The 19105-nt window shown below is 42.9% G+C and overlaps 1 protein-coding gene across 2 annotated transcripts in view; it reads left to right on the top strand.

The window, feature by feature from the left end:
- Positions 1–15977, top strand: part of srgap3 (SLIT-ROBO Rho GTPase activating protein 3) — a 58039-nt gene extending 42062 nt beyond the window's left edge. Inside the window, exons 10-22 of one of the 2 annotated variants that reach the window (XM_062401157.1) lie at positions 205–289; positions 2352–2379; positions 3999–4029; positions 4827–4887; positions 5468–5545; positions 5668–5802; positions 6180–6285; positions 7109–7336; positions 7495–7568; positions 10227–10407; positions 10639–10788; positions 11098–11413; positions 12045–15977. In XM_062401157.1, coding sequence (XP_062257141.1) covers positions 205–289; positions 2352–2379; positions 3999–4029; positions 4827–4887; positions 5468–5545; positions 5668–5802; positions 6180–6285; positions 7109–7336; positions 7495–7568; positions 10227–10407; positions 10639–10788; positions 11098–11413; positions 12045–12491 — 1920 coding nt within the window. In that variant the 3' untranslated portion in view covers positions 12492–15977. Of the gene's footprint in view, positions 1–204; positions 290–2351; positions 2380–3415; positions 3519–3998; positions 4030–4826; positions 4888–5467; positions 5546–5667; positions 5803–6179; positions 6286–7108; positions 7337–7494; positions 7569–10226; positions 10408–10638; positions 10789–11097; positions 11414–12044 lie in introns of both variants that reach the window. The other variant, XM_062401148.1, reaches the window with a different exon arrangement.
- Positions 15978–19105: the final 3128 nt, after the last annotated feature.

The raw sequence follows: 19105 nt of genomic DNA, 5'->3' as shown, positions 1-19105 counted from the left end.
ATCTAGAAAGAACAGGCTGCCAGGAAGAATCAAAGCATCAGTCATCGATTCCACATGTTCTGAGAAATATAAAAACAAAATCAAAAGCAGAAGCGATTGAATATATGCTGATTTGAGCAGGATTCTTTGACTGGGCTGGTGTTCCACTGGATTACTGCTGCTCCTCACTCTCCTCATAATGCCTCCATCCGTCTGCCTGTGTAGAAATTCAAGGAGTTCCTGAACGGCAGTAACCTCATCATTAAGCTGCAGGCCAAGCATGACTTACTGAAGCAGACACTGGGTGAAGGTAAGGTGCCTTTTCTCTTCATCTGTCTCCGATAACTCTATCGTCCCTTAATGGTGTGTGTGTGACCCCGTGTTTCATCCAGTAATTGCGACCCACAGAATCCTGACATAGCTTTATAAAATCACTGCCTTCAGGGCCATACAGTGGTGCAGGTCTTATCTAAGAAGAAGCAGGGGATGGGGTATGGGAGGCTACAAAGACAAGCTTTTAGGACGGCAGGAAGGACAGAGAAAAAGAGAAGTTGATATTCAAATGGAAAACTATCGCACCAAAAACAGACCCTATCTTCTTTGAGGTATCCATTTCCCCCCTTTTCTCCTTATCTCTGCTGGTCAAAGCATTATCTGATTAGCCTGTATATATGATGTGGCCGCAGGGAAGGTTTTCATTTTCAGGCTTTAAGAGGAGAGACTTCCTTCAACCCCTCCCTTCCCCAGGGGTCCCCTTGTCACCTCAGCCGTGAACAGTTTACGCCCAATCAATCAGCAGGCCCGGGCCCGAGCCCCATTTCTGCAGCTGCTCTTGCATCAGGGGTTTGCCTAATAGAAGAAGGGCACCAGGCGCTGACAGCTGAGGCCTTTCAGCCCTCATGCATATTCCCAGATTTCACACCTTCGATTAATTCATTCACTCAAGTCCTATACAATACTAGATTTTGCTTCATCGCGTCTTTCAGCATATGAAATCATCGTGGTCGTTCCCTCCGAGCTGCCACTACATGCCGAGATGCTCATAAACACTCACTTTATAGTAGATATCAATCTCTGGACAGATCCGTGTGTTTGTCCACGGTGGTGCAGCTGAGAGAGCGTACGAACGCGGCATATGGCGTCTCCAGGTACCGCCTGTGTTTAATTATTCAGGTGATCAATCAGGACCGAGTTGTGCTCATTAGCTCACAGCTTCACATCAAATATAGTGTGTTTTTTGTTTGCGTAGGTGCGTGGTCGTCTGTGGTCGTGTGTGACCATGACAGAGGGAACAAGATGAGACTGGCGAGTGCCACATGGTGTTTACATCTTGCGGCATGTATTAATAAAAACATAATGTCAAAGCTTTGGCAAAAGACAAGATCGTGTGGGGAAATCTGCCAGCCTTTGTTTCTCAGATTAAGACCAATTCCCCTGTTCAATGAACTTGATTTGTTCTCTCCACTGTCATTCAGGGACTGTGGCACACATGCAATTAGGGGGAAAGTGACATAGACTTTTTCTTTGCTCATGCTTGAAGAAGTTGGTGTAATTTTGAGGTTGGTTGGTCAGAGGTAGACGGGGCGATCGCTCGGAGGACTGATGTCTGGGAAACGTGCTGTTGTTTCTTCACATGAATGCACCGGAGACCTTGCCCCATCTGCCAGGATGATGCGTTGAGGGATGGGTTAGCCTTTGCTCTCTCTGTCCATTGTCAGGTGGAGGAGAGAAATCATGTTGGAATGCTTTAGTGCCATTGTTGTTTTTGTCTGTACATTGACTCCCTTTCAGTTGATAATCAAGTCGCTGCTGGACAAAGACTCTCAGCTCATGGGGAAGCACTGGGTCATGTTTCAATTAACTCCATTTACTATATTTATTATATTTTTCACATTATCACAAGCAGAAAAAATAAACTGACATTTATCCTTGTTTACTCAATAAGATTTGGTGACTTAACAGAATGCATCGGCCTTAGAAAGGCTCAGTGCATATGCCCATACCATGCGTGTGAGTTGTTGGAGAACCACAACAATAGGCTCAGTGAGCCAGCATAGACATTGCTCAGTGTCAACACTGATGGACCCCTCTCTCACTAACATACACACACTGCAGCCGCCAGCCCCTTTTCTTTGGCTCTGAGAAGAGGCCTGTTACCCCCAAGGGATCCGTTTGGTCCCCTGAGGCTTCAGCCCCGACTGCTCAATAGCTTTGTCCAATGAATGGTGCAAGCACGGCTCCATTCATCTCTTCCCCCAATGCTCATGTTGTCTCTCATCCAACCCCTGACTGAGGCTGGACACTGGAGTCTGTATAATGTGAACCATAAAGATGTAACATGTCCCCTGTTGGGTTTTGTTTGTTTTCCATAGGGGAACGGGCCGAGTGTGGGACTACACGGTAAGATAAAGCATCTACCTATTCCATTATTCTCAGATTAATAATTAATAATTAATTCTACTCTTCTATAGAAAAGACAAAAGCTCACCAGAAGAAAAAAAACAATAAATTAATAATTATAATTATTATAATTATTTGATTGTCATATGGGTATTTTATTTTGAAATATATTGCATGGCTTTACAGTTATCACTCATGTCTAATAGATGGCATTTCTATGTTACCTATTAATAAAACTATATAAGTCAATAAACAAGGTACAAACTGGCAGTGCTTTGCAAATATGTGATGTTCTTCAAAATTTCATATTGAGATCATGGCCTCATTGACAAAGGATTTCCAGTATTCCAGTTATTTCATTATCTTGTCAGAATCTTATGTCATTGAGTCTGTCATGCAATTCCAAAGGGGGGTGACATCGCCCCTATTAAGTCATGTGATTTCGGTCACATGATGTCCATGCTAACCTATCGTAAAAAAGTCCTGTAGATTTAGTTGAAACAGGAAATAAACAGACTGAAGTTTTGGTGTCTCACTTTACCCAATATCCCAGATTACCCAAATTCATCCCAGCATTTATTAAATACCTAATTAGTAAATATATATTAATTTATTTTCAAACTGACAAGGATTATGTGTATTTTAACCGTATTCACATCCCTTGTATTACTTTTTATATAAGGTGCATGTGCTTGTACTGAACAACATGAAATATGGTGGGATGGATTTAATTTGTGTTTTTAATGATCATTAATCTTTGCTTGGTTTTTGATAAGTCAAGAAAATGATTTTATTGACGATCCAGACCTGGAGTCTCCTTAGCTCTTACCACTGAATGACATGATAAAGGTCCTTTTTAATGAAATGTCTTACTTGGGGTTTTTCCTCAACTTTTAAATTAAAATTGGACTTTTTCCATTTCATTACCCAGACTGAAGATAAGTTAAAAGCTGTGTTTTATTGAATGTTTTTCACACCTGCTTTAGAAGCACATTTGGTTCCATAGATTCACAGAATGTTGTCTTGTCTTTTTCAGGCCCCCCACCCTTCCCCCTAAACCACAAAAAATGCGGAAGCCTAGGCCACGCTCTCTGTATAACCATAAGCTGTTTAACGGCAATATGGAGACCTTCATCAAGGTACCCTCTGATGCTGGTGTATTAATGCCCGGGCCCCTGCAGAGCAGGAGGGGAAGGCAGCCGGAGCCTTTGCTCTCGTTCTTTTCCTAATTTTGGCCTTTTGTTCCGCCCTTTTCCAGCTGCCCTTGATCATGATATAACGCTTCTGTTTAACTTCTAATAATTCTCCTCCCTGCTGCGGTTCTGCTGGTGCTGACAGACAGAGCAGCAGTCGCTTGTCTCTTCACTTCCCCCTCAGAATAATTTCTAAATCCAGTCAGTTTTTAAATGACTGCGAGGCAGGAGACAGCAGAGGGCCTGCTTTGTCCTTCAACGCACCCGATCCTATATTGCATCGCTGTAACCTTTCCTGTAACCAGCCCCTGTGCTCGGTTTTCTCTAACCTCCAGAGGTGTCCTTTGTCATCTGAGCTTCTCTAACTCTGTGCCTCTTTGCCCTCTCTTCCTCTGCATCTCTGTGCTTTGCTGCTTTCTGACCCAGAGGGAGAAGGAATGCTCGTACCCGTATTCAGGTACCTCTGTCGTTAGAGTGTGTAGGTCTGGACACACAGCGAATTAACACAGTTGAACTAATTGTAGTAATTTACTAATCACTGCTTCAGCTTCACTTGCACGCTGCTACTTTTCTATCTGTATTCTATCATATAGGATATAGATATTCTGTGTCTATAGCTTTAAGTTGTCAATAACAGTTGCATATATGTTATTGTTTTCTCTTGTTTATGCTCCCTGTGAGATTTGTATAGAAAGATATTTTTGTAGTAGAATGAAGTATTAGACAGCTTCTCTCATGTGTATTTTGGTACAACGTGAGATTTGTTATTCAGACATATTCCAAAGGCAAAACCGTATGTTCCATTTCACATTGTATAACTAGAATCACACTCAGTATAGCACATACCTCGCCAAGGCCCTGCTGGCCCCTTAGATTCAATCAGACTGTAACAAATTGGGCACTTATCACTTCCCCAAATGTGAAAACAAATATTTAAAGAAATATACTGCTGCCCCCTGTCATGATGATCTGGATCTACACCAAAATTCCCTTGGTTCTTCCCCCGAGCCATACCACTTCCTTCCACCAAGTTCCCTGGTAATCCGTCCTGTTATTTTTTGCGTAACCTTTCTTAAAAAAAAACAAAAGTACTGGGGTAAAAAGTAACATAACCTCCTTGGCGGAGGTAATGAATCTCAGTATAAAATTAAGATTCAATACTGAATATAATTTAAACTCGTAGCTCTGTGCAGCTTTTTTCTACATTTTGTTTTGTCTTCACTTTTACATTTCTCCACATTATTTTAATTTCAGGATTCAGGTCAACCTATTCCACTGGTTGTTGAGAGCTGTGTCCGATACATCAATTTATACGGTGAGTCTCACGTCCTGTTGTTGTGACTCCTGCTAACTATGAACTCTCTCCAGTCTCATAAGAAGTGACAGCAGCTGTAGGTCGAGGTTATCTATTTCCACATATAGCCGCTGGTATGGAGGCTGACCTCTCTGCTCTGCACCTCAGTCTCTGCGGAGCTCAGCTGCCTGCCACTGATTTGACAAGCTCATAACAATAGATCACACAGGGAGAATTTTGAAAGTCGTCTTGGTCGTGGTTTAGTCAGTTCAACCAGCCCCTCCGCCCCTGTAACTCCTCCCTGTCTACCTTCACATCTGTCTCCAGCTCATTGCCGTAGCCTGCAGGCTTCCCCTGGATCTGGACCTAATGAAACTCCAGAAAACTGATTAGGAGCCCTCTAACTGAAAACATATGCCGCAGCCTCGCTGAGGGGCCCTCTCCTGGAAAAATACGCATCTGCCTTTATGACTAGATTACATTTCCTGCTCTGTGTTATGTGTTTCCAATGGGCTTTCAGGAACCTGGCACTGGGGCTCGGAGATAATGGCAGCTGTAGCCTAACTTTGAATCTGTATGTTCTGGGTCGTATTTCTTGCAGGCTTGCAGCAGCAGGGAATATTCCGTGTGCCGGGATCACAGGTGGAGGTCAATGATATTAAAAACTCATTTGAGAGAGGTGAGGAAAGACAGATGGCTTGGTATTCATTGTTTTCATGTCACAAATACATAAAGAAACACTTGTCATAATCATATGATTAAATACCAAGACTGAGACCACGTTTATTTTTCTGGAATCAGGTGAAGATCCCTTGGTCGACGACCAGAATGAGCACGATATTAACTCAGCGGCAGGCGTGCTGAAGCTGTACTTCCGGGGGCTGGAGAACCCGATCTTCCCAAAGGAGCGCTTCCTGGACTTCATCTCGACCATCAGTGAGTCACGCACAACAGAAAACATTCGGACCAATCACTGTCGACGTGAGAGCACTGGTCAAACAGAAAGGAGAAAAACACACCTTGCAAATTCTGAGAAACTTGGAAGAGAAAGGCGTCCAGTGCAGCACATTGAAGCAATCTGGACCTGCCTGATATTTAAACGATAGCCAGTAGGCAGAGGAGAGTGTAGGCCACATCAGTTTGTAATGAACGAGCAGCTGCACAGAATTATTTCCCCAACAATTGTGATAGTTTGATGTCTCTGTTCGCCGGGGGGGTCTAATGGAAATCAGGAAGGGGCATTTTAGACGTTTTAACCACGGTGTCCACATACTGAAAGTACAGACATCCAACCTCTGTCCTCTGTGTTTCAGAGCTGGAGTCCGGAGCCGAGCGAGCGCACCACATCCAGCAGATCGTTGTGACTCTTCCTCGCACCATCATCATCGTCATGAGATATCTGTTCGCTTTTCTCAATCAGTGAGTTCTGAGTGCTGCAGCTCTCGCATACAAAGAACAGTATAGAAACATGAGGTTATTATAACCAAAGCTGAGGCGGCTCAAGTTGGGGGCCTGAACGGGGGCCACGATTTAAAGAGAGGGGCCGATTAGACGTCCAACGTCCATGCCTGACTCCTGATTCAGAAAGGTGCACTTTTAGATCGTTCCTTGTTTTCTGTTGGCTCTTTGAGCAAAGCCACACATGTAATTCAGTATCGATAGAATGTGATTTAAAAAAAAATAAAAAATATTGACAGGGCAGGATTTCAGCTGGGCCCCCCTGGCCCCACCCCTAGATCTGCTCCTGATACAATTTTGTTATTAGGGAAAATGTATTTTGAATAAATTGAATATCAGACATAATGGGTGAAAAGAAAAGATCCAAATCCTATTATTTATTGCTTTACCTGTCTATAAAGTCTTAGAGCCTATTCACGCTCAGAAACTCATGCCTCACTGACACAGTGTAGCTGTCTTTTGACTATGGACCTATCAGTGCTCATTTTACTGGGTTCACCTGCAGAACAAAGAGTTTGATTTCATCCCCTAGATTCCAGTCTCTGCTCTCCTTTCCCTCCCTACATTGTTAAAGCTGTTCCAGCTGTGGCTCGACTGCTCAGCCTCAGCTTGTTGATAATACGTAAAGACGTGTCTGTATTGTAAAGCAGCTGGTTTCCAGACGTTATAGAATGGATAGAAACGTTTTTAAAACTGAAGTCAACACAGGATTGAAGCCTTAGCCCTCCTAAACTGATAACATGTCTTTTAATACACCTTAAAAACCTCCTGTCCCGTTCCTCAGTGTCTCCCAGTACAGTGACGAGAACATGATGGATGAATACAACCTGGCTATCTGCTTTGGTCCAACTCTGATGCCCATCCCAGATGGGCAGGATCCTGTAGCCTGCCAGGCACATGTGAACGAGGTCATCAAGACCATCATCACCCATAATGAACTCATCTTTCCCAGTCTCCGTGAGCTGGACGGTCCGGTGTATGAGAAGTGCATGTCCGGGGGGGAGGAGTACTGGTAGGTACTGGCTCGACCGGGTGGTACAGGACAGTTATGTCAAGATTTAATTTACAACTCTGACCTGTATAGTGATTAAGATTGACCTTTGACCTTTCATCAGCCAATTACCTGTTTTCTATATCCAGTCCCTTCTCATGTCTTCTGTTCTCCTGCAGTGACAGCCCTCACAGCGAACCAGGGACTATCGACGAGGCTGATAATGGAACCGAACCACACACCAGCGATGAAGGTCTGTAAATCTCAGTAGTCATTTTTCGTACATAAATTTTTTTTATAAAGGTTTTTTTTATCCACACTGATGGCAATGCTGGCCTTCGCCCACCTCTCTGGTCCATCAACAAATCAATTTATTTGTGCTGGAATTTTTTTATTCAGACTCTCAAGGATGAATCCCTCTCCTTTGTCATCCCCTGACTTTACCTCTAGCGCCATCCTGGGGTCACTTTTTTTATTTTTATTTCTCAAATTCCAAAATAACAACGCCTACACTCTGAACAACAATGAGCGTGTGTCGTTATACTGTACCTGCTGAAGAGGCACAAGGGTAACAGTGGTTTGGACTGTTGCCTTTTATCCAACGCGAACAGGAATTGGCTCCAGCCCCCCCCCCCCCTTTACAACGCCAAGCAGGATAGATAATGAGCATGTTAGCTCACACATGTCAAACAGAGCATGGTTTTCTGATTTTAATGTCAGTAACCATGGGAACTTTGGGTCTTATCTGTGTCGCTCTGTCGCCACGATCAGAGACCGGAGGAGAAGTTCCCACTGTTTTCTCCGGCAAATAGAGACACACTCGTTGCAACTTTTCCTTCTGAGTTTGTAAACAGAAGATCTATTTATAAAGATTGCAACTTTGAATGTTTTGATACATCCTGGTGCCTCGTCGTTTGAGCCTATCAAAGTAGTTCACATCCTGTCAATTCGTTTTTAATGAACACCGAACGTCTTTTGTGGATGAAAAAAAACCTTGACAACAAGACAGATCTTTTTTTATTAAGAGTCTTTGAGTGAGATGTGAGTGAGGTTGGTGCTACAACAGTGTGCGATCTGAAAGGCTGGGTTGGGTAAACAGTGTTGGCATGCACCCCCTCTTTGATCCAACCCTCTCTCTCTCTCTCTCTCTCTCTCTCTCTCTCTCTCTCTCTCTCTCTCTCTCTCTCTGTCGCTCTCTCGCCCTCCTCTGTTCTCTTTGTTCAACGTTAGTCAGAGGTTCTCCTGGGACTTTCTCTTTTGTGCTGTGTTTCCCTGCTTCTTCCCTGAGCTTTGAATAGATAACCAGGCCTGGCACAAATGCTAAAAACACAGGTAATACTTAGAATACTATCGTCCCTTGAAGAGTTAACAGGCGGGAGTGTGAAGTGAGGAGTTTGTCGGGTCAGACTGGGGTAAACCTATCTCACAGCTTCATCTGTGCCGTTGGCTGTGTCTGTAATGAGCCTGACCCTCTTTGCTTGGCCTTACTTGGAAAAAGAGAACAAAGGCTGATTGCCTGCTGCAGGTTCTGCTCTTTCTGGCCTCACTTCTAAGACTCTGATGTGACATTATAAACTCGGGTGTTGCTCTGTACTTTCTGAAGTCGGTTCACTCCGTGTCCTCTGGCCATGTTTCAGCTTTCATGGCAGAATAACAAGTTTGTGTTGGTAATTTAAGAGCGTATCAGCCAAAGCTCTGATGACGGTAACATTTTTCTTTTTCATTACTTTATAATTGAAAGCAAAGTTGATCTTTTCAACTTCCTTGTCTCAAACAACAACTGTTTTTCTTTATCAGCCTCGCTCCCCTCAGGTGTGGTTTCAAAACAGTATTGACAGGGTTTCTCTTTGAATGGGGCTTTTCTTGCTGAGAGCTGCTTGATGCGGTTGTTATCATGACTGACTCCTGCTAGTTACTCAATAGAGTCAACTTCCTTTTTTATTTCAAGGGGAAAACTGCTTTATTAATCAGACTTAATTTATTCTAAGAGGATTTTTTTCAATAGAAAAGACGACTTGTAAAAATGACTCCATCGTTGTTTGAGCTCAAACAAAATAATGAGATGTAGGGATGTACTATATGGTCAAAAATTATATCAAGTCAAACATAAAAAATAATTGTTGATATCAATAATTACCCAGATAATTGTGATTATCAGGATCATCATTATTTCTTAATATTCGCCCCAGAGAGAATCTTTTTGTTTTAAACTCTTCTTGATGAGCAGAGAATGACAAACACTTGATAACAACAATACAGGAGAGGCGGTGGTCTAGTGGCAGAAACTTGGACTATGGGCAGTGAAGGTCTCTGGTTCGACTCCACGGAGAGTCAACAAAAGACGAACCTGGATTGATCTGTCCAAAAATCTCCCTACCCTGTCTAGTGCCCCTGAGCAAGGCACCTTACTCCCCCAACATCTGCTCCCCGAGCGCCGTACATGGTCGCTCACTGCTCTGTGTGTCCTGCACCAGATGGGTCAAAAGCAGAGATTTCCCTACCTGCATGAGTGTGCCTTTGCATGTCTGTGCATGTGTTTGGGACTGATAAATGAATCGTCATCATCTCTATCTTAATCTACATTTAACAAATCTGAGGTAGATCAATTACACAATGCATGATACAAATTTAACCTTTGTTGTTTTACTGTGATATAATTATTGATATTGTTTTACTGCCCAGCCCTAAGTCTGTATTTCAGCTTTCAGAGAGATTTACAAAGTTGTTTCACCTTTTGAACATAACATAGTGTCTGGGATCATAGTAATAGCATTCAAATGTTCTCTTAAGGTTGCATTAGTGTCTGTTTTATTACTCTGTGTACACGATCATAACCTTCAGTACGACCACAGCCATGTTGTAGTTAATTCATCTTTTAACTGATTTGTTTTTGTCTATTTCGGTCTTTTAGAGGTTGAACAGATTGAAGCCATTGCCAAGTTTGACTATGTGGGCCGCAGTCCCAGGGAGCTGTCCTTCAAGAAGGGAGCCTCCCTTCTCCTGTATCACAGAGCCTCTGAAGACTGGTGGGAGGGTCGTCATAATGGTGTCGATGGTCTCATCCCACATCAGTACATTGTCGTACAAGACCTGTGAGTAACAGCAGCGTGTAGTTGAGTAGGTGTTATTGTTGTTAATGAGGTTCTGGATCCTAATGCATCTCCTTCAAGTGAGTACTTACTTAACTCAAGTGAATTAACTCGTATTAAACGCACTGTGCTACAGCTCTTATAAGTCTCAGTGTTACATCACAGAATTGAATGAAATCATAGTAGGGGTCCATGTGCGTCACAAATGTTCACCGTCTTCTTCTTCCCTTTCAGTGATGATGCTTTCTCAGACAACCTCAGCCAGAAAGCAGATAGTGAAGCGAGCAGTGGACCCTTACTGGACGACAAGAGCTCATCTAAAAATGAGGTCCCATCGCCATGTGAACAATCACCTGACTACAACTTCGGAGGAGTCATGGGGAGGTAGATGCCATTTAACAGCTGGAATAGCGCTCAGAAGATACACACACTCATGAATATCAGTGCCCCTAAGAATCCTTCACCTGCCCCCTGATACGGATCCAAACTAAAATATAATGTAATCATTCTCCTGGCCCATGTCACATCCTTCCACTAAGTTTCATGGAAATCCTTCCAGTTGTTTTTGCATAATGTTGGTTAAAAAACCCCAGACAGGAATGAGATCAGGGGTGGAGGTAATAAACACCTTTTTTTAAGTCTGTACCGCTGATGTTATTTCCTGTTTGACAAGGAACTCATCTCTTCACATAGGGTTAGGTTACGGTCCGATGGAGCTGCAGTCCCGCGTCACCGGAGCGGAGCAGAAACCCACAGTCCCACCAGAGTGACTGACACTCCACCGCGAGCTGCAGCCTGCCCCAGCAGCCCCCACAAGGTGTCTATGAGCAAGAGTCGTATGGAGAGCCCAGAAAAGAGGCGCCTCGGAACCTTTGGCAGCGTGGGCAGCATCAACTACACGGACAGGAAGGCTTATCCTGAGGGCCACCCGCTGAGACCAGGGCCAGGGGCCACTCGTCACAGCAGCCTCGGGGACCACAAATCGCTGGAGGCCGAGGCTCTTGCTGAGGTAAGGTTTTGTCCATATTTTTCATCTTTTCACTATTTTTGTCATGGCTTTTCATAATCTTAAATTCATTGGGATGTTCTGCTTCATACCATAAAGATGCACAGATGGTGTGCCCTGAAGTATGAAATAATTCTACAAAAATAACTTAACGATTAACGATTATGTCGGGAATGTTTTATGTTAAAGGGAAAACAGAACTGTGATATCAAGGAAAATATTTTGCCTCTTTTGGTATTATTTGTTCATATATTTCTGTTTCTTGAGTTGATGTTATCATTGCCAGTCGCTGTATAAAGTTTCAGCCATTTATAGCATATATGCAGATTGCGTAGGTTTCTGAGAACAGAGCGGGGCCCCCTGCTGGAGCTGTCAGTCTGAGAACAGCAGCTGGGACCTGCAGTAAATGTCAGGGCCAGACTGCAGCTGAGCAATAGAACAACTCAAGGACATGGAGGCCTGGAGCTACACATCAACGCCTCATCAGCGATTGACTGCCAGCATTAGCTCTAAACACTAACAAACAAAATCTTCAATTTGCTCTTTAACTTGACTTCACCTTTAAGGTATCCTATTTAAATGCTGTATGTCTCATATCCCTGTTGTAATATTATCATCTTCATCTCTCTACAAGGACATAGAGAAGACTATGACTACAGCGCTCCATGAGCTACGTGAGCTGGAGCGACAGAACACGGTGAAACAGGCCCCGGACGTGGTCTTGGACACCCTGGAGCCCATGAAGAACCCGGTCAGCTCGGAGCCCGGCAGTCCGCTGCACACGATCATGATCCGCGATCCGGACGCGGCCATGCGGCGCAGCAGCAGCTCCACCTCTGAGATGATGACCACCTTCAAACCGTCCCTGTCCGCCCGCCTGGCCGGGGCTCAGCTCCGCCCGCCTCCCATGAGACCCTTGCGTCCTCCCCCGACGCAGCACCGCTCGAGCAGCTCCAGCTCTTCGGGAGTCGGCAGCCCCGCCGTAACTCCCACTGAGAAAATGTTTCCAAGTAACAATTCAGCTGCCGGTTCTAACATGAACCTGTCCGGGGACGCTGGGGATAAATCAGGTACCATGTAGCGAAGGTGGAATCTGGCGGGAAGGTTGCACAGCTTTCCAACCAAGGGAGCTCATGGAAGTCAGTGCTGATATGGGAAATGCAGATAAAGATATTTCCCGCTCAGTTTTCCGCCTGACATAATTCATTTATTCAGGAAGCTCCTGAAGCAAGCCTGCAAGATGTTACCAGGGTGATGAAGCGGTTGAAGAAACTGCCGAGGTGTGATGGCGTGAAGCTCAGCTCTCTGTGAAACTTGATTTAACTCCAGTAAATGCGTATAGGAAACCGGGTGTTTCAGTTTTACCTCAATCCCAACGAAAGTCTGTGGCCGTGTTCTCGTTTCAGAGATACATTGAATGCAAGTGAAAGAAATACTTGTGTTAAATTTGGTATCAGTTTCTACTCAGCACCACTGTCCAGCAGATGTTTGTGTCCACATTCAGGCTAAAACTCCATGTCTATTTATCACTGAGGTCCATAGGCCTTAAGTCTGTACATACAAACGTACTTGAATCTGCCATGATATCTGTTTGTACTATACTTCAGTGGATGTGCAACAACACAGTGACATTATATACGTCTGCATGCAGGGTTTGAAGAAAATAAGGGAAACTCGAGGAGACGTGCATCACTGAGAGGAGAGTTCTTTTATGTGGCCGTAGTAGGAATGAAATATTAGTTTGAAACCTAACATTAGGGTTGAAGACCTCTCAACGGTATCTTGCTTGATTTCAGCTCCAGCCCCCCCGCAACCCTTAAAAAACTAGCGGTATCGGTCATAGATGGATGGATGGAACCTTATTCTCAATTGTTAAAAATATACCAGATGTTCAAATGCATGGCAAAGTGAATTCCTCTTTCCCCTGGTGGTCAAAAAACCCACTATAGCACCTGTTAATATCTGGTTTTGTCTGCAATGGGAAAAAACAGGAAGACAAGCTCCTGTATTGGCAACCAGTGGATTTAACTGTGTTTTAAAAAGTATATATATATATGCATACACCTCCTTATTTTGGTGTAAAAGGGTTCTAATACTTCAGGGCCTTACAGTGTTATTCTTATCCTGTTCATTGCTACAGATACAAGCATCTCAATTCTCAGACCTTACTAATCCGAATCTTCACAAAGTAAGATGTCACATGACGTTTCTGCTTTCATGTTTTATTTCTACGTCCTGTTTATGAAATGCAGAAAACTAATGCATCAACTAAAGTATGATTTCATGTGGTAAACTTGTACATAATATAGAGCTAGTACTTTTTTAAGTGTTAAACTGTACAGGCCAAGACAAAAAAAAAAAAGGCAAAGGGTTGATGTGAATGGCACTTGTAAAAAAAATAAAATATTCACCTTATTATCATCTCCAGGAAACTACAGACACATTCTTTGTCTGTGTGATATATAGTTCAAATCATCTACCTTGTGCTGTGGGCGTAGAGTGCGTTTGGTAATTGTACCGTAGAGAAACTTGATTGCTGTTAAACTGACCACAAAGGTTGAATAAATGCCCCCTCCCTTTTCACACAGTGGATCCAGTAGACCCGTTCCCTTCTTCAGACTCATTTGGGCGATTATGTTATTGCGTGAGAGTCGTTACAGTAAAACCACAGTTCCCTCTTTCAAACTGAAGATGCAGCGCTCCCCAAGAGGGAAGCGAGAGTCCATGTTGTGACGTTCTCTTATCAAATCTGTTCCCCCCCCCCCTCTTTCCTGCCTTCTCCTTAGCTCCCTTGATGGATGCAGTTACGCTCTGACTGTCGTCTTGTTGGAAGGGAAAAACTAAACAAGAGCATTTGGGTGTTTGTTTCCACCGCAGCTCTCGTCAGCCTGACAGCTCCAGTCCAGAGACCTTGTTATCTGCATCCCAGGCAGCCTGCTCTGTTCTGCATGCCCTGCGCCGTAATGCCTGACTCATTATGCTGCAGTTAAAACACAGGCTGTATGTGGTGCCTTGCCTTGGTAAAAAAAAAAAAAAAAAGAAAGAAGAGAAATGCACAAAATAATTTTAGTATTGGACTTTTTTTTAAAGCAACAGGCCTTAACATTTCTCAGGGCTGGAAATGATTAATAAAGCCGCTTGTAGCAGTTGGTGAAGTAGTAATGGAGGAGAACTAACCCTGCTTGACTGAACAAAAGGAATCTTAGATATTAGCATGTAAACCAGGCGCTGATTCCACTGTGAACTCTGCAGGCGTTCAGTGCAAGCTGCAGTGTCGCTGAGGCACAGGCTGCAAACTGAAAATATTTGCTTGTGTTAGTTGCTTTTATTTGCCTCGGGCAGAAATATCCAGGTTGGGAGGATTGTTGATCACAGACAGAGAGGAAAAGGCAATCGAGTATTTAAAGTCTCACAGCGCAGCCACGCCCTCTGCTGGCTCCTTTCGGTTCCTTCTCTTGATGAAGCAGTGTGACCTGGAGCCGATATTACAAACGACTGGTTCATCAAAGTAGCTCAGTTTGTTTCTGTCCTGGTTACAGTTTTTGCACCTCTGGGAAAATCTCTGAATATATAAAAAATGATATGTTTATTTAAATATGAAGAAAGCACACGATTTCATGAATGAAATGAACATCATTGTACTTAACTAGACTGTTTCTTTTTTATTTATAGAGCAGCGGAGGAAGTGGAGCAGGAAATTTGAGTGCCTTTTGTGCACAGCATCAGTTTTTATTGGACTTTTATACTTTCTTTTTCTTTAAACTATAATAAATGTTGTCTATTAGTTTGTCATGTTGATAATGAACTGATGTTGCTATTTCTTTTTTTTTGTATCATTGCTTTGTATAGCAAATATCTCGTCAAACCCCCACAAAGAGTGCGTTGTGTAAAGAAATGCGTCTTGTGAGTTTTACACAACAACAGTTTCCATGAACTGCTCGTGTTGTGTTTGGGTGAAACCCTGGAGAACAGGAGCTGTAAAAACTACTGTGCACTCACACCTACTGGGAACGCTCAGTGGAATCATCTCAGAATCCTTTTTTTTTTTGTTTTCCCTGTGAACTGCCTGTGCTGTGGTTGAGCCGTAACTCTTTGTCATTGATATCCTTCCCCTCCAACGAAAAAAAAAAAAATCATTGCCGTGTATATTGTTGGCAACAGCCGGACTGATGTGGATCCTCGACATGTGCGGAGGATGTAAAGCACTTGGTGCGCTCATGGTTTCCCCGACATGTGACGTTACACAGACCTTTTTTTCTTTCCTGGAATGTATGCTGGGTAACACTGTTGGTCTGCGGCCATGGTAAGACTTCAGGTTGATATTGAAAAAAAAAAGAAAAAAAAAAGAAGATGGCAGAGAGAGAGGAGACTGAGGCCCGTCATGTGGTGGAGGGGTCAGAGTGAGTCACTGTCCCACTGTTTCCCTTCTCTTTACCTGTTTGTCTAGTGATTCTGTTTGTTGATGGGTGTCTGGTTGGTTGAAACCCTGTGATGTAATGTACACCATACCACTGACTGGACGTTGATCTCCCCCCTGCATCCAAATTAAAACATTATTGCTCTGTGACCTGGAAATGATGAGTGGCTTATTTCTTCAGAACGCTGAACTCGAGTTGAGAAAAGGTGAACTTCATCAGAAACAGACAGATTATTTGTCTTCGTGGTTTTACTAACAAAGCTTTTTAATAAAGGAACAACTGAAGGGAATATTCATTTATATAGAACTATTCCAGTCTAATCGACCACTCAAAGTAATTTAACACTTCTATATGCAAACATATGCTAAACTAAATCTGGAATTACTTTTTATTACACACCGCATGGTTGGCACAGCAGTCTGAGGACACTTCAGAATGCAGGCTGGAGGAGCTGGGGATCAAACCACCGACTTTCTTGTTAGTGGCCTAGCTTCACAACCTTGTGGGCCACAGCTGCCAACAAAAAGAAAAAGATGTGTTTGGATCAAGATTTACTGAAACTAAGTGCACATACATGAGTTTGGTACAAATCTTCTAAAATATACACTGTCAAAATACCCAGTGCCCTCGGAAGATTCAATATTTATGTAAATTAGTATTTTTACACAGCTGTACTTCTCTATAGAAACTCTAAATACTGCCGTCTCCACTGAATTAAAGCACATTTTATTGTGCCTGCAGACATAATGTGACAAGGCAATTTGAGACAAATTGGTTTGTTTGGCACTTTTTAACAACAACATAATTTAGAAGTAATTTACAAAAGACTAAATGGACAAAAACTCAATATAAACAGACTTCAATGGGTGAAAAATCTATTATAAAAGCAGATTAAAACTAAAAGAAAAATTTGAATTGATTATAGTTGAGCACAGAAATAAGTACAGGACAAGATGTAAATGATTACCAAAGATAGCATCTTGACTTTGATTGAAAAGGACCAAAAAAAATATGAAAATCCCAGGACGAAATCATGAGGGAAAGTTAAAATTGAATAATCAGCCCCAGAGAGACAAAAGGTGTAGTTTATCCTGTGGCCACATGATGGAGAAACTGCAGCAGAGAAAGCACGAGAAGATGAAAATGAGCTTTGCATGTTGAGCGGTGAACGTGATGCGGTGCAGCCATGGCCACACAGAGAACACACACTTCTGCATGAATCACATAATTACATCTCACTTTGAAATGAGCGTTTCAGTCCATCGGTCAGAGTGTAACAGCAGCAGCAGCTCAAACTGACGGAGCATAAACAAAATCCAATTTGTTCCACCTGAGGAACTTCAGTTCAACACAAACATGCCAAACAAGCAACTGTGTTCACTGTTCTCATTAGAGAGGGAACTATACACCAGTTAGTAACAAGTAAGTATAAACTGCAAGAGGCATTCTATAGGGTTGTGTGATTTTTGCTGATAGCTCCGACCCATACATCTAAAATAAACTCTGGATCTGACAAAGTGGCATCATGTTGTCTAAAATAATTCAGTGTCAAAGCATTACATTCAATGGAGCATTTGAGTATAACATAACCTATATAGAGATACACTGCAGGTAACTCTCACTGGAAGGGGGATGGACATACAGAGAATCAAATCAAAATACATTTTCTTTGAAGAGCCCATATTCACAAATCTTAATTTGGCTTTTTGGGCTAAATCATCTGTACAAGGTGTGACACCCTCTGTCCTTAACCCTCCACTAGGCTGAGTCACAAGTGAGGGATCCCTCTCCAAGGACATGAGAACAGTAAATGTGTGAGAGAGAGAGGGGGGGGGGGGGGGGGGGAGGAAACTGTTTCTATATGGGTGCTAGGTAATAGTCTGGGATGGCGGGTGGTGGAGATTGGCTCCATCCATCGGTGATGATGGCAGACAGTGCTGGGGAGGTGGGAGGTGTTTTGTTTTGTATGATACAGGGTTGCCCCCCCTACAGGGGTCATGCTCCAGATGCTAGAGAGGAGGCTGCCCACTGGGTGAATAGACCCTGCCTCCTGGCCTGAACTGCCCCCTGAAGGAGGAGGATCATTCTCTATGCTGGTTTTATTTACCTCCACATTTTATACTTAATCCTTTTAGTTTATATCAACCGACAAATACATCTACAGTTACTTCCGCCGGCATGAAGATTGGTTTATGCTTCTCCAGATTGATAATTCATCGACGAAGAACAGATGCCACACCTGGATAGACAAATACGTTGCACAAGCTCTCTCCAGTGGCCTAGTTTGCCTTATCCACCATTATAATTAACGCACTTCAATAATGAATCATTTCTTTGTGAGAGTCACAGCAAATCAAATTATCATAACTTCCTGCGTCCACCTTCAAACAGTCTTCGATTCAAATCACACCAGCACCAGTGATGTGCATTCATTTTTCATAATTAGAATAAAACAACGTAAACAAATGGAATTCATGTTTCATTTATTGTAGTGTCCCCATATAAGGCTCACAATCAGAAGGTTCACATGTATACATTATAACCTGCAGCTGAAGCTAAAACACTTTGTGAGATGGCAGAATAATTACAATATTTGATAATTTTGATCAGTATAGTCCAAAACACGGTCCAGATCTTTGCAGGAGGAGGACATTTTAATCAAATAACCTCAAATATAATTGAGTTTTATAACCAGCAAGCAGGCAAGCAGAATAACTAAAACACAAAAATACAAAAGCAGGGCCAACACAATGAGCTGTTCCTCGAGCTAATCATCTGGGAACTCGACCAAATTTAGAAGTAATAATTTCATGACATCATTGTGTTGATGTGTAGGTTTGCATTATCAAGCTATTAGCTCAGAATGAAGACACTCAGATATCCCCAAAAATATTTCCATCTCTGTTGTTCATATTTGTCACCTGCGTTCCTTACAAAGAGACATTTTACTGCAACATGGCTTCACTTGAAGAGATCCTTTCTTTCTTCATTGAGGCTAAACACGTATCCCCAAAGCCTCACAGGGAGGTAAGGGATTGATGCCTTGCTCAAGGATGCTTTTTGCAAGTCGCAGATACACTGGAGGAACTTAGCTGAAGGCTTTCTGGTTCAGAGAAAAGCCCAGACCAGATCAAGTTGCTGCCGCCAGGAAATAAAGAAGAGACTTTTCTATTAGAAGATGAAAAGGAGAGATGAGAAACCTTTCTTTCATTTTTCAGACGGCGATCGGAGGGCAGCAGAGTTCTCTAAGATACTTAATGCTTTATGCTGGAGGGCG

Source organism: Platichthys flesus, chromosome 2 (genome assembly GCF_949316205.1).
Source record: "Platichthys flesus chromosome 2, fPlaFle2.1, whole genome shotgun sequence".
Taxonomy (NCBI): Eukaryota; Metazoa; Chordata; class Actinopteri; order Pleuronectiformes; family Pleuronectidae; genus Platichthys; species Platichthys flesus.
This window is presented reverse-complemented; position numbering and strand designations above follow the sequence as displayed.